This window comes from Bombina bombina, unplaced genomic scaffold, assembly GCF_027579735.1.
Source record: "Bombina bombina isolate aBomBom1 unplaced genomic scaffold, aBomBom1.pri scaffold_754, whole genome shotgun sequence".
Classification (NCBI taxonomy): domain Eukaryota; kingdom Metazoa; phylum Chordata; class Amphibia; order Anura; family Bombinatoridae; genus Bombina; species Bombina bombina.
The window spans coordinates 129,635-145,065 of record NW_026511690.1 but is presented as its reverse complement, the minus strand read 5'-3'; the positions used below and the strand labels follow the sequence as shown (position 1 = coordinate 145,065).

Here is a 15,431-nt window from a genome sequence, read left to right as displayed (position 1 = left end):
AAATTTCTAATTTACTCCTATTATCAAATTTTCTTTGTTCTCCTGCTATCTTTATTTGAAAAATAAAGCACAGCCACTTTTTGGTTCAGAACCATGGACAGCCCTTGTTTATTGGTGGGTGAATTTGTCTACCAATCAGCAAGAACAACCCAGGTTGTTCACCAAAAATGGGCCGGCATCTAAACTTACATTCTTGCTTTTCAAATAAAGATACCAAGAGAATGAAGAAAATTTGATAATAGGAGTAAATTAGAAAGTTGCTTAAAATGGCATGCTCTATCTTAATGACAAAAGAAAAAATTTGAGTTCAGTGTCCCTTTAAAGGGACAGTCTACAATATAATTTTTATTGTTTAAAAAGATACATAATCCCTTTATTACCCATTCCCCAGTTTTTCATAACCAACACAGTTATATTAACACTTTTTATCTCTGTGATTACTTTGTATCTAAGCATCTTCTGACAGCCCCCTGATCACATTACTTATTATTTATTATCTATTGACTTGCATTTAGTACTGTGTTGTGCTAACTCTTAAATAACTTCTTGGCTGTGAGCACAATGTTATCTATAAGGCTCCTGTTGTGAAAAGCTAATAAAAAAGCATGTGATAAGAGGCTGTCTTTAGTCGCTTAGAAACAGGCAGACATTTTTTAAAGGTATAAATGTTATAAAATATATAAATCTAACAATGTTGGTTGTGCAAAGCTGGGGAATGGGTAGTAAAGGCGTTATCTATCTTTTTGAACAATAACAATTTGAATGTATACTGTCCCTTTAAGCAGGTTGGAAAATTAAGTTGCTTAACAGATTTTTCCTCAGGAACTTTAGGATCTTGGACAAGTAAAGTGCATAAAACCTGCTTCAAAAGAGAACAAAGATGTTCAAGTTAAAACATAAAAGTGCAGAGTCTGTGCCTTCATCAGAAACCGACTCCTGATAATGTGAAATGATCTCACCCTCAGAAGAAAACTCTGAGGAGTCAGTCTGAAACATTAAATGTACAGTCTAGTCTAAAATTAACTTACATGATTCAGATAGAGCATGTCATTTTATACAACTTTCCAATTTACTTTAATCACCAATTTTGCTTTGTTCTCTTGGTATTCTTAGTTGAAAGCCAAACCTAGGTAGGCTCATATGTTAATTTCTTAGAACTTGAAGGCCACCTCTAACTGAAAGCATTTTTGACAGTTTTTCACCACTAGAGGGCGATAGTTCATGTGTGTCGTATAGATAACACTGTGCTCACGCACGTGAAGTTACCTAGGAGTGATTATGTCACTACCCAATACTCCATTCTCCCCTCTGTCCTAAACAGCAGCTCTCTGAATGGGAAAATGGGCCTCAAATCAGTCTGAGGACCCCTCTCAACAGATAATCTGAAGTACCTCAATTCTTCACCTTCCTACGGTTGAGGTTTTAAGTGTTCTTGAAGTTTTGGAAAACTTTGTCTCCTCCTAGAGGCCAGAAGTGGAATTCTCAGGAGTAATGGCTCATGGACTCTCATCACCTTTATGAAAGAAATGTGAGCTTCATGTTTAAAATTTACATAAAATAACAGATATAAATGAGCTAATACACTCATCAAGCAATCTACTGTACAGGGTGTTGTGGAGTCAAGGTACTAGATCATGTACGATATATTCCAACTAAGTGGAAAAACTCAATTTTTACAGATAAACATGTTGAGTTTTAGACAAAATGGATGAGGCAAATTATTTACACTTTTCACAACAAAGTATTGTTTAATTCCAAAGTAAGGCAATAAAAGGGTGTTTACCTGGCCCAAGAACTGCTCATCTGTGAGGGTTAGGATGTAACTGATAGTCGACGTTTCATAGTCCAGGCACAAGCGTGATAGTAGCAGCAATAAGGCTGGTGGGGTACTGGTTCCTTTTTCGCTAGGGGAATCACAAAACTGGCGAGCTGTCTGACACACAGACTTGATAAAAGCAACTATTAGACCCTCGCGGACCCCCTGACTGCAGAATTCTCCCTGTCAACAAAGGAGGAAAGAAAGCAAGAAGTCAAACAGGGAACTTTAAATAAATATATATATTTGGTCTGAGGAAGGGGAGAGTATCCCCGAAAAGTTATGAATTAAAACTACACTTTAAAAGGACCAGAGAAGAATGCGTGTGTGCATGCATGTACGTGTGTATATATATATATATATATATATATATACACACTGCTCAAAAAAATAAAGGGAACACTAAAATAACACATCCTAGATCTGAATGAATTAAATATTCTAATTAAATACTTTGTTCTTTACATAGTTGAATGTGCTGACAACAAAATCACACAAAAATTAAAAAATGGAAATCAAATTTTTTAACCCATGGAGGTCTGGATTTGGAGTCACACTCAAAATTAAAGTGGAAAAACACACTACAGGCAGATCCAACTTTGATGTAATGTCCTTAAAACAAGTCAAAATGAGGCTCAGTAGTGTGTGTGGCCTCCACGTGCCTGTATGACCTCCCTACAACGCCTGTGCATGCTCCTGATGAGGTGGCGGATGGTCTCCTGAGGGATCTCCTCCCAGACCTGGACTAAAGCATCCACCAACTCCTGGACAGTCTGTGGTGCAACGTGAAGTTGGTGGATGGAGCGAGACATGATGTCCCAGATGTGCTCAATTGGATTCAGGTCTGGGGAACGGGCGGGCCAGTCCATAGCATCAATGCCTTCATCTTGCAGGAACTGCTGACACACTCCAGCCACATGAGGTCTAGCATTGTCTTGCATTAGGAGGAACCCAGGGCCAACTGCACCAGCATATGGTCTCACAAGGAGTCTGAGGATCTCATCTCGATACCTAATGGCAGTCAGGCTACCTCTGGAGAGCACATGGAGGGCTGTTCGGCCCCTCAAAGAAATGCCACCCCACACCATTACTGACCCACTGCCAAACCGGCCATGCTGGAGGATGTTGCAGGCACCAGAACGTTTTCCACGGCATCTCCAGACTGTCACGTCTGTCAAATGTGCTCAGTGTGCCCCTGCTTTCATCTGTGAAGAGCACAGGACGCCAGTGGCGAATTTGCCAATCTTGGTGTTCTCTGGCAAATGTCAAACGTCCTGCACGGTGTTGGGCTGTAAGCACAACCCCCACCTGTGGACGTTGGGCCCTCATACCCCCCCTCATGGAGTCTGTTTCTGACCGTTTGAGCAGACACATGCACATTTGTGGCCTGCTTGAGGTCATTTTGCAGGCCTCTGGCAGTGCTCCTTCTGTTCCTCCTTGCACAAAGGCAGAGGTAGCGGTCCTGCTGCTGGGTTGTTGCCCTCCTATGGCCTCCTCCACGTCTCCTGATGTACTGGCCTGTCTCCTGGTAGCGCCTCCATGCTCTGGACACTACGCTGACAGACACAGCAATCCTTCTTGCCACATCTCGCATTGATGTGCCATCCTGGATGAGCTGCACTACCTGAGCCACTTGTGTGGGTTGTAGACTCCGTCTCATGCTACCACTAGAGTGAAAGCACAGCCAGCATTCATAAGTGACCAAAACATCAGCCAGAAAGCATAGGAACTGAGAAGTGGTCTGTGGTCACCACCTGCAGAACTACTCCTTTATTGGGGGTGTCTTGCTAATTGCCTATAATTTCCACCTGTTGTCTATCCCATTTGCACAACAGTATGTGAAATTGATTGTCACTCAGTGTTGCTTCCTAAGTGGACAGTTTGATTTCACAGAAGTGTGATTAACTTGGAGTTACATTGTGTTGTTTAAGTGTTCCCTTTATTTTTTTGAGCAGTGTATATACACACACACACACACATATATACACATACACACACACTCACATATATATATATATATATATACACACACACACTCACATACATGCTTAGAACTGTAATGTATATATATATATATATATATATATATACACACACATACACACACACACTCACATACTCACATACATACACACACAGATACATATATACACATACAAACACATGCTTATAACTGTATATCGACAGTGCCAAAGACAGGAACACTTCCAATATAAGTATTTATTAAAACAATAAAAATATCACAAAAGTGTATACAATCAAAGCGGATAAAAAAAAGAGAGTCAAATTTTTTTAGCTATTTAACAATCACGACTAAAAAGCATAATTTTGAAAGACAATAATACTGCTTGCCTGGCCAGGTAAAACAATCCTTAAAAGGGACACTAAACCCAAAAAATTTATTTCATTATTCAGGTAGATAATACAATTTTAAACAACATTCCAATTTACCTCTATTACCTAATTTGCTTAATTCTTTAGATATCCTTTGTAGAAGAAATAGCAATGCACATGGGTGAGCCAATCACACAAGGCATCTATGTGCAGCCACCAATCAGCAGCTACTTGAGCCTATCTAGATATGCTTTTCAGCAAAGGATATCAATAGAATGAAGCAAATTAGATAATAGAAGTAAATTAGAAAGTTGTTTAAAATTGCACGCTCTTTCTAAATCATGAAAGAAAAATTTGGGTTTCATGTCCCTTTTTATTATCATCATCATCATCATCATCAGGTATTTGTAGAGCGCCAACAGGTTCTGCAGCGCTATGAGCATAGGTGGTATATAAAAACAATTACAGGGATCAAATGGGTAGAGGGTCCAGCAGAGAGTTGCACTGTTGTAGTCGGCTCTTATGAAGGTGAACTACAAACAGCTGGGCTCTTGTGGGAGCCAGCCTGGAGAAATAGGGAATGTGAGGAGGTAACAAGAGAGGAGGAGAGTAGGAGGTCATGTGCGGAGCGAAGGGGACGAAAGGGAATCTGGAGGCAAGGTCTGAGATGTAGGGGGGGAGCAGTGCAGTTGAGGGCTTTGTGTGTCAGAGTGAGAATTTTGTGTTTAATCCTAGAGGCAAGAGGAAGCCAGTGAAGGGATTGGCAGAGAGGTGCGGCAGATGAAGAGCGACGTGTAAGGAAGAGGAGTCTGGCAGAGGCATTCATTATGAATTGTAAAGGAGCTATGCGGCAGCTAGGGAGACCAAAGAGGATGGAGTTGCAGTAGTTGAGGCGGGAAAGGATGAGAGAGTGGATTAAAATCTTAGTTGTGTCTTGTGGAAATGTCTAATTTTAGCGATGTTTTTAAGGTGGAAGCGGCTGGCTTTAGCCAAGGACTGAATGTGAGGACTTTAAACGTGTTTCTAGGCTCCTCCCTCTTCTTCAGGTCTGTCTGGATTGCAGTCACCTGATGAATGGGGAGGAGCCCAAAAACGCATCTTGAGGATAGTTTTGCCTGGCCAGGCAAGCAGTGTTATTGTTTCCATATAGTGCTTTTTAGTAGTGATTGTTAAAAAACTAAGGCCTAGATTTAGAGTTCGGCGGTAAAAGGGCTGTTAACGCTCCGCGGGTTTTTTTCTGGCCGCACCATAAATTTAACTCTGGTATCGAGAGTTCAAACAAATGCTGCGTTAGGCTCCAAAAAAGGAGCGTAGAGCATTTTTACCGCAAATGCAACTCTCGATACCAGAGTTGCTTACGGACGCGGCCGGCATCAAAAACGTGCTCGTGCACGATTCTCCCATAGGAAACAATGGGGCTGTTTGAGCTGAAAAAAAACCTAACACCTGCAAAAAAGCAGCGTTCAGCTCCTAACGCAGCCCCATTGTTTCCTATGGGGAAACACCTCCTAAGTCTGCACCTAACACCCTAACATGTACCCCGAGTCTAAACACCCCTAACCTTACACTTATTAACCCCTAATCTGCCGCCCCCGCTATCGCTGTCCCCTGCATTACACTTTTAACCCCTAATCTGCCGCTCCGTAAACCGCCGCCACCTACGTTATCCCTATGTACCCCTAATCTGCTACCCCTAACATCGCCGACCCCTATGTTATATTTATTAACCCCTAATCTGCCCCCCACAACGTCGCCGACACCTGCCTACACTTATTAACCCCTAATCTGCCGAGCGGACCTGAGCGCTACTATAATAAAGTTATTAAGCCCTAATCCGCCTCACTAACCCTATCATAAATAGTATTAACCCCTAATCTGCCCTCCCTAACATCGCCGACACCTACCTTCAATTATTAACCCCTAATCTGCCGACCGGAGCTCACCGCTATTCTAATAAATGTATTAACCCCTAAAGCTAAGTCTAACCCTAACACTAACACCCCCCTAAGTTAAATATAATTTTTATCTAACGAAATAAATTAACTCTTATTAAATAAATAATTCCTATTTAAAGCTAAATACTTACCTGTAAAATAAATCCTAATATAGCTACAATATAAATTATAATTATATTATACCTATTTTAGGATTAATATTTATTTTACAGGCAACTTTGTAATTATTTTAACCAGGTACAATAGCTATTAAATAGTTAAGAACTATTTAATAGTTACCTAGTTAAAATAATTACAAATTTACCTGTAAAATAAATCCTAACCTAAGATATAATTAAACCTAACACTACCCTATCAATAAAATAATTAAATAAACTACCTACAATTACCTACAATTAACCTAACACTACACTATCAATAAATTAATTAAACACAATTGCTACAAATAAATAACATTAAATAAACTATCTAAAGTACAAAAAATAAAAAAGAACTAAGTTACAGAAAATAATAAAATATTTACAAACATAAGAAAAATATTACAACAATTTTAAACTAATTACACCTACTCTAAGCCCCCTAATAAAATAACAAAGCCCCCCAAAATAAAAAATTCCCTACCCTATTCTAAAATACAAATATTACAAGCTCTTTTACCTTACCAGCCCTGAACAGGGCCCTTTGCGGGGCATGCCCCAAGAATTTCAGCTCTTTTGCCTGTAAAAAAAAACATACAATACCCCCCCCCCAACATTACAACCCACCACCCACATACCCCTAATCTAACCCAAACCCCCCTTAAATTAACCTAACACTACCCCCCTGATGATCTTCCTACCTTGTCTTCACCATGCCAGGTTCACCGATCCGTCCTGGCTCCAAGATCTTCATCCAACCCAAGTGGGGGCTAGACATCCACTGAAGAAGTCCAGAAGAGGGTCCAAAGTCTTCCTCCTATCCGGCAAGAAGAGGACATCCGGACCGGCAAACATCTTCTCCAAGCGGCATCTTCTATCTTCTTCCATCCGATGACGACCGGCTCCATCTTGAAGACCTCCAGCGCGGATCCATCCTCTTCTTCCGACGACTAGACGACGAATGACGGTTCCTTTAAGGGACGTCATCCAAGATGGCGTCCCTCGAATTCCGATTGGCTGATAGGATTCTATCAGCCAATCGGAATTAAGGTAGGAATTTTCTGATTGGCTGATGGAATCAGCCAATCAGAATATAGTTCAATCCGATTGGCTGATCCAATCAGCCAATCAGATTGAGCTCGCATTCTATTGGCTGTTCCGATCAGCCAATAGAATGCGAGCTCAATCTGATTGGCTGATTGGATCAGCCAATCGGATTGAACTATATTCTGATTGGCTGATTCCATCAGCCAATCAGAAAATTCCTACCTTAATTCCGATTGGCTGATAGAATCCTATCAGCCAATCGGAATTCGAGGGACGCCATCTTGGATGACGTCCCTTAAAGGAACCGTCATTCGTCGTCTAGTCGTCGGAAGAAGAGGATGGATCCGCGCTGGAGGTCTTCAAGATGGAGCCGGTCGTCATCGGATGGAAGAAGATAGAAGATGCCGCTTGGAGAAGATGTTTGCCGGTCCGGATGTCCTCTTCTTGCCGGATAGGAGGAAGACTTTGGACCCTCTTCTGGACTTCTTCAGTGGATGTCTAGCCCCCACTTGGGTTGGATGAAGATCTTGGAGCCAGGACGGATCGGTGAACCTGGCATGGTGAAGACAAGGTAGGAAGATCATCAGGGGGGTAGTGTTAGGTTAATTTAAGGGGGGTTTGGGTTAGATTAGGGGTATGTGGGTGGTGGGTTGTAATGTTGGGGGGGGGTATTGTATGTTTTTTTTTACAGGCAAAAGAGCTGAAATTCTTGGGGCATGCCCCGCAAAGGGCCCTGTTCAGGGCTGGTAAGGTAAAAGAGCTTGTAATATTTGTATTTTAGAATAGGGTAGGGAATTTTTTATTTTGGGGGGCTTTGTTATTTTATTAGGGGGCTTAGAGTAGGTGTAATTAGTTTAAAATTGTTGTAATATTTTTCTTATGTTTGTAAATATTTTATTATTTTCTGTAACTTAGTTCTTTTTTATTTTTTGTACTTTAGATAGTTTATTTAATGTTATTTATTTGTAGCAATTGTGTTTAATTAATTTATTGATAGTGTAGTGTTAGGTTAATTGTAGGTAATTGTAGGTAGTTTATTTAATTATTTTATTGATAGGGTAGTGTTAGGTTTAATTATATCTTAGGTTAGGATTTATTTTACAGGTAAATTTGTAATTATTTTAACTAGGTAACTATTAAATAGTTCTTAACTATTTAATAGCTATTGTACCTGGTTAAAATAATTACAAAGTTGCCTGTAAAATAAATATTAATCCTAAAATAGGTATAATATAATTATAATTTATATTGTAGCTATATTAGGATTTATTTTACAGGTAAGTATTTAGCTTTAAATAGGAATTATTTATTTAATAAGAGTTAATTTATTTCGTTAGATAAAAATTATATTTAACTTAGGGGGGTGTTAGTGTTAGGGTTAGACTTAGCTTTAGGGGTTAATACATTTATTAGAATAGCGGTGAGCTCCGGTCGGCAGATTAGGGGTTAATAATTGAAGGTAGGTGTCGGCGATGTTAGGGAGGGCAGATTAGGGGTTAATACTATTTATGATAGGGTTAGTGAGGCGGATTAGGGCTTAATAACTTTATTATAGTAGCGCTCAGGTCCGCTCGGCAGATTAGGGGTTAATAAGTGTAGGTAGGTGTCGGCGACGTTGTGGGGGGCAGATTAGGGGTTAATAAATATAACATAGGGGTCGGCGATGTTAGGGGTAGCAGATTAGGGGTACATAGGGATAACGTAGGTGGCGGCGATTTGCGGTCGGAAGATTAGGGGTTAATTATTTTAAGTAGCTTGCGGCGACGTTGTGGGGGGCAAGTTAGGGGTTAATAGATATAATACAGGGGTCGGCGGTGTTAGGGGCAGCAGATTAGGGGTACATAAGTATAACGTAGGTGGCGGTCGGCAGATTAGGGGTTAAAAATTTTAATCGAGTGGCGGCGGTGTGGGGGGACCTCGGTTTAGGGGTACATAGGTAGTTTATGGGTGTTAGTGTACTTTAGGGTACAGTAGTTAAGAGCTTTATAAACCGGCGTTAGCCAGAAAGCTCTTAACTCCTGCTATTTTCAGGCGGCTGGAATCTTGTCGTTAGAGCTCTAACGCTCACTGCAGAAACGACTCTAAATACCAGCGTTAGAAAGATCCCATTGAAAAGATAGGCTACGCAAATGGCGTAGGGGGATCTGCGGTATGGAAAAGTCGCGGCTGAAAAGTGAGCGTTAGACCCTTTAATCACTGACTCCAAATACCAGCGGGCGCCCAAAACCAGCGTTAGGAGCCTCTAACGCTGGTTTTGACGGCTACCGCCGAACTCTAAATCTAGGCCTAATTGTTTTTGACTCACTGTTTTTTAATCCGCTTTGATTTATGAATTTATGTATACAATTTTGTGATATTTTTATTATTTTAATAAATACTTATAGTGTTCCTGTTTTTGGCGCTGTCAATATTTAACTAGTTTAAAATTAATCCTATTATAGATAGCAGCCTAGGATATACTGATTGTTTTTAAATAGAATCGGCGCTCTCATTTACTTGTTAAATAACTGTAATATATATTAGAGATATAAAGCTGAACACTTGATATATAGTATGGTTTGTGAGTATAATAAAACACTAAAAACAGAATTTATGCTTACCTGATAAATTACTTTCTCCAACGGTGTGTCCGGTCCACGGCGTCATCCTTACTTGTGGGATATTCTCTTCCCCAACAGGAAATGGCAAAGAGTCCCAGCAAACCTGGTCACATGATCCCTCCTAGGCTCCGCCCACCCCAGTCATTCGACCGACGGACAGGAGGAAATATATATAGGAGAAACCATATGATACCGTGGTGACTGTAGTTAGAGAAAATAATTCATCAGACCTGATTAAAAAACCAGGGCGGGCCGTGGACCGGACACACCGTTGGAGAAAGTAATTTATCAGGTAAGCATAAATTCTGTTTTCTCCAACATTGGTGTGTCCGGTCCACGGCGTCATCCTTACTTGTGGGAACCAATACCAAAGCTTTAGGACACGGATGAAGGGAGGGAGCAAATCAGGTCACCTAAATGGAAGGCACCACGGCTTGCAAAACCCTTCTCCCAAAAATAGCCTCCGAAGAAGCAAAAGTATCAAATTTGTAAAATTTGGCAAAAGTGTGCAGTGAAGACCAAGTCGCTGCCTTACATATCTGGTCAACAGAAGCCTCGTTCTTGAAGGCCCATGTGGAAGCCACAGCCCTAGTGGAGTGAGCTGTGATTCTTTCAGGAGGCTGCCGTCCGGCAGTCTCATAAGCCAATCGGATAATGCTTTTAAGCCAAAAGGAAAGAGAGGTAGAAGTCGCTTTTTGACCTCTCCTTTTACCAGAATAAACAACAAACAAGGAAGATGTTTGTCTGAAATCTTTAGTAGCCTCTAAATAGAATTTTAGAGCACGGACTACGTCCAAATTGTGTAACAAACGTTCCTTCTTTGAAACTGGATTCGGACACAAAGAAGGTACAACTATCGCCTGGTTAATATTTTTGTTGGAAACAACTTTCGGAAGAAAACCAGGCTTAGTACGCAAAACCACCTTATCTGCATGGAACACCAGATAGGGCGGAGAACACTGCAGAGCAGATAACTCTGAAACTCTTCTAGCAGAAGAAATTGCAACCAAAAACAAAACTTTCCAAGATAATAACTTAATATCTACGGAATGTAAGGGTTCAAACGGAACCCCTTGAAGAACTGAAAGAACTAGATTTAGACTCCAGGGAGGAGTCAAAGGTCTGTAAACAGGCTTGATCCTAACCAGAGCCTGAACAAATGCTTGAACATCTGGCACAGCTGCCAGTCTTTTGTGAAGTAAAACAGATAAAGCAGAGATCTGTCCCTTCAGAGAACTTGCAGATAATCCTTTCTCCAAACCTTCTTGTAGAAAGGATAGAATCTTAGGAATTCTTATCTTGTTCCATGGGAATCCTTTAGATTCACACCAACAGATATATTTTTTCCATATTTTATGGTAAATTTTTCTAGTTACAGGCTTTCTAGCCTGAATCAGAGTATCTATTACAGAATCTGAAAACCCACGCTTTGATAAAATCAAGCGTTCAATCTCCAAGCCGTCAGTTGGCGGGAAACCAGATTCGGATGTTCGAATGGACCCTGAACAAGAAGGTCCTGTCTCAAAGGTAGCTTCCATGGTGGAGCCGATGACATATTCACCAGGTCTGCATACCAAGTCCTGCGTGGCCACGCAGGAGCTATCAAGATCACCGAGGCCCTCTCCTGATTGATCCTGGCTACCAGCCTGGGGATGAGAGGAAACGGTGGGAATACATAAGCTAGGTTGAAGGTCCAAGGTGCTACTAGTGCATCTACTAGGGTCGCCTTGGGATCCCTGGATCTGGACCCGTAGCAAGGAACCTTGAAGTTCTGACGAGACGCCATCAGATCCATGTCTGGAATGCCCCATAATTGAGTTATTTGGGCAAAGATTTCCGGATGGAGTTCCCACTCCCCCGGATGGAATGTCTGACGACTCAGAAAATCCGCTTCCCAATTTTCCACTCCTGGGATGTGGATCGCAGACAAGTGGCAGGAGTGATCCTCCGCCCATTGAATTATCGTGGTCACTTCTTTCATCGCCAGGGAAGTCCTTGTTCCCCCCTGATGATTGATATATGCAACGGTCGTCATGTTGTCTGACTGAAACCTTATGAATTTGGCCTTTTATCGGGAGAAGAGACTCTTCCCGAGACCATAGACCCTGAGCTCTCAGGGATTCCCAGACCGCGCCCCAGCCCACTAGGCTGGCGTCGGTCGTGACAATGACCCACTCTGGTCTGCGGAAGCTCATTCCCTGTGACAGATTGTCCAGGGTCAGCCACCAACGGAGTGAATCTCTGGTCTTTTGATCTACTTGAATCGTCGGAGACAAGTCTGTATAATCCCCATTCCACTGTCTGAGCATGAACAGTTGTAATGGTCTTAGATGAATTTGTGCAAAAGGAACTATGTCCATTGTTGCAACCATCAATCCTATTACTTCCATGCACTGCGCTATGGAAGGACGAGGAACAGAATGAAGTACTTGACAAGAGCTTAGAAGTTTTGATTTTCTGACCTCTGTCAGAAAAATCCTCATTTCTAAGGAATCTATTATTGTTCCCAAGAAGGGAACTCTTGTTGACGGGGACAGAGAACTTTTTTCTTTGTTCACCTTCCATCCGTGAGATCTGAGAAAGGCTAGGACGATGTCCGTATGAGCCTTTGCTTTTGACAGGGACGACGCTTGAATCAGGATGTCGTCCAAGTAAGGTACTACTGCAATGCCCCTTGGTCTTAGAACCGCTAGAAGGGACCCTAGTACCTTTGTGAAAATCCTTGGAGCAGTGGCTAATCTAAATGGAAGTGCCACAAACTGGTAATGCTTGTCCAGAAAAGCGAACCTTAGGAACTGATGATGTTCCTTGTGGATAGGAATATGTAGGTACGCATCCTTTAAATCCACGGTAGTCATAAATTGATTTTCCTGGATAGTAGGTAGGATCGTTCGAATAGTTTCCATTTTGAACGATGGTACCCTGAGAAATTTGTTTAGGATCTTTAGATCCAAAATTGGTCTGAATGTTCCCTCTTTTTTGGGAACTATGAACAGATTGGAATAAAATCCCATTCCTTGTTCTCTTATTGGAACTGGATGTATCACTCCCATCTTTAACAGGTCTTCTACACAATGTAAGAATGCCTGTCTCTTTATTTGGTTTGAAGATAATTGAGACCTGTGGAACCTTCCCCTTGGGGGTAGTTCCTTGAATTCCAGGAGATAACCTTGAGAAACTATTTCTAGCGCCCAAGGATCCTGAACATCTCTTGCCCAAGCCTGAGCAAAGAGAGAAAGTCTGCCCCCCACTAGATCCGGTCCCGGATCGGGGGCTATCCCTTCATGCTGTTTTGGTAGCAGTGGTAGGCTTCTTGGCCTGCTTACCCTTGTTCCAGCCTTGCATTGGTTTCCAGGCTGGTTTGGGTTGTGAAGTATTACCCTCTTGCTTAGAGGATACAGAATTAGAGACTGGTCCGTTTCTGCGAAAAGGACGAAAATTAGGCTTATTATTAGCCTTAAAAGACCTATCCTGTGGGAGAGCGTGGCCCTTTCCCCAGTGATGTCTGAAATAATCTCTTTCAAATCAGGTCCAAATAATGTTTTACCTTTGAAAGGAATGTTAAGCAATTTTGTCTTGGAAGACACATCCGCTGACCAAGACTTTAGCCAAAGCACTCTGCGCGCCACGACAGCAAACCCTGAATTTTTCGCCGCTAATCTAGCTAATTGCAAAGCGGCATCTAAAACAAAAGAGTTAGCCAATTTAAGTGCTTGAACTCTGTCCATAACCTCCTCATACGAAGATTCTTTACTGAGCGATTTTTCTAGTTCCTCGAACCAGAAACACGCTGCCGTAGTGACAGGAACAATGCATGAAATTGGTTGTAGAAGGTAACCTTGCTGTACAAAAATCTTTTTAAGCAAACCCTCTAATTTCTTATCCATAGGATCTTTGAAAGCACAACTATCTTCGATAGGAATAGTAGTGCGTTTGTTTAGAGTAGAAACCGCCCCCTCGACCTTGGGGACTGTCTGCCATAAGTCCTTTCTGGGGTCGACTATAGGAAATAATTTCTTAAATATAGGGGGGGGAACAAAAGGTATGCCGGGCCTTTCCCACTCTTTATTTACTATGTCCGCCACCCGCTTGGGTATAGGAAAAGCGTCGGGGGGCACCGGAACCTCTAGGAACTTGTCCATCTTACATAATTTCTCTGCAATGACCAAATTGTCACAATCATCCAGAGTAGATAACACCTCCTTAAGCAGTGCGCGGAGATGTTCTAATTTAAATTTAAATGTCACAACATCAGGTTCAGCTTGATGAGAAATTTTTCCTGAATCTGAAATTTCTCCATCAGACAAAACCTCCCTCATGGCCCCTTGAGATTGGTGTGAGGGTATGTCAGAACAGTTATCATCAGCGTCCTCTTGCTCTTCAGTGTTTAAAACAGAGCAATCGCGCTTTCTCTGATAAGTAGGCATTTTGGATAAAAGATTTGCTATGGAGTTATCCATTACAGCCGTTAATTGTTGCATGGTAATAAGTATTGGCGCACTAGATGTACTAGGGGCCTCCTGTGTGGGCATAACTGGTGTAGACACAGTAGGGGATGATGTAGTATCATGTTTACTCCCCTCATTTGAGGAATCATCTTGGGCAATATCATTATCTGTTGCATTACTGTCCTTACTTTGTTTGGACACTATGGCACAATTATCACATAAATTTAAATGGGGAGACACATTGGCTTTCATACATATAGAACATAGCTTATCTGATGGTACAGACATGTTAAACAGGCTTAAACTTGTCAACAAAGCACAAAAAACGTTTTAAAATAAAACCGTTACTGTCACTTTAAATTTCAAACTGAAAACACTTTATTACTGAATATGTGAAAAAGTATGAAGGAATTGTTCAAAATTCACCAAAATTTCACCACAGTGTCTTAAAGCATTAAAAGTATTGCACACCAAATTTCAGAGCTTTAACCCTTAAATTAACGGAACCGGAGCCGTTTTTACATTTAACCCCTATACAGTCCCAGAATGAGGCTCTGTCTATAACTAGAAAGGCCCCCATCTGAAAAAGGTGTCCAACACAGTGCCTGCCGTTTTTCTAAACGTTCCCCAAGATTATAATACCAATAATTAGTTAGAATCTGCATAATATGCCTAGTAAAGCAATTGTTTTAGCCCAGAAAAATGTCTACCAGTTTTTAAGCCCTTTTTGAAGCCCTTTATTCTTTTATGTTTAACTAAGAAAATGGCTTACCGGTCCCCATGAGGGGAAATGACAGCCTTCCAGCATTACATGGTCTTGTTAGAAATATGGCTAGTCATACCTTAAGCAGAAAAGACTGCTAACTGTTTCCCCCAACTGAAGTTACTTCATCTCAACAGTCCTGTGTGGAAACAGCAATCGATTTTAGTTACTGTGCTAAAATCATCTTCCTCTTACAAACAGAAATCTTCATCCTTTTCTGTTTCAGAGTAAATAGTACATACCAGCACTATTTTAAAATAACAAACACTTGATAGAAGAATAAAACTACATTTAAACACCAAAAAACTCTTAACCATCTCCGTGGAGATGT

General features: G+C 41.3%; 1 protein-coding gene across 1 annotated transcript in view; it reads right to left on the bottom strand.

The window, feature by feature from the left end:
• VPS51 (VPS51 subunit of GARP complex) overlaps positions 1-15,431 on the bottom strand; it is a gene marked incomplete at its 3' end in the record, with an annotated part of 96,150 nt that overhangs the window by 43,422 nt on the left and 37,297 nt on the right. Inside the window, 1 exon segment of the mRNA XM_053696680.1 lies at positions 1,784-1,999. Within this exon segment, the coding sequence (XP_053552655.1) occupies positions 1,784-1,999 (216 nt within the window).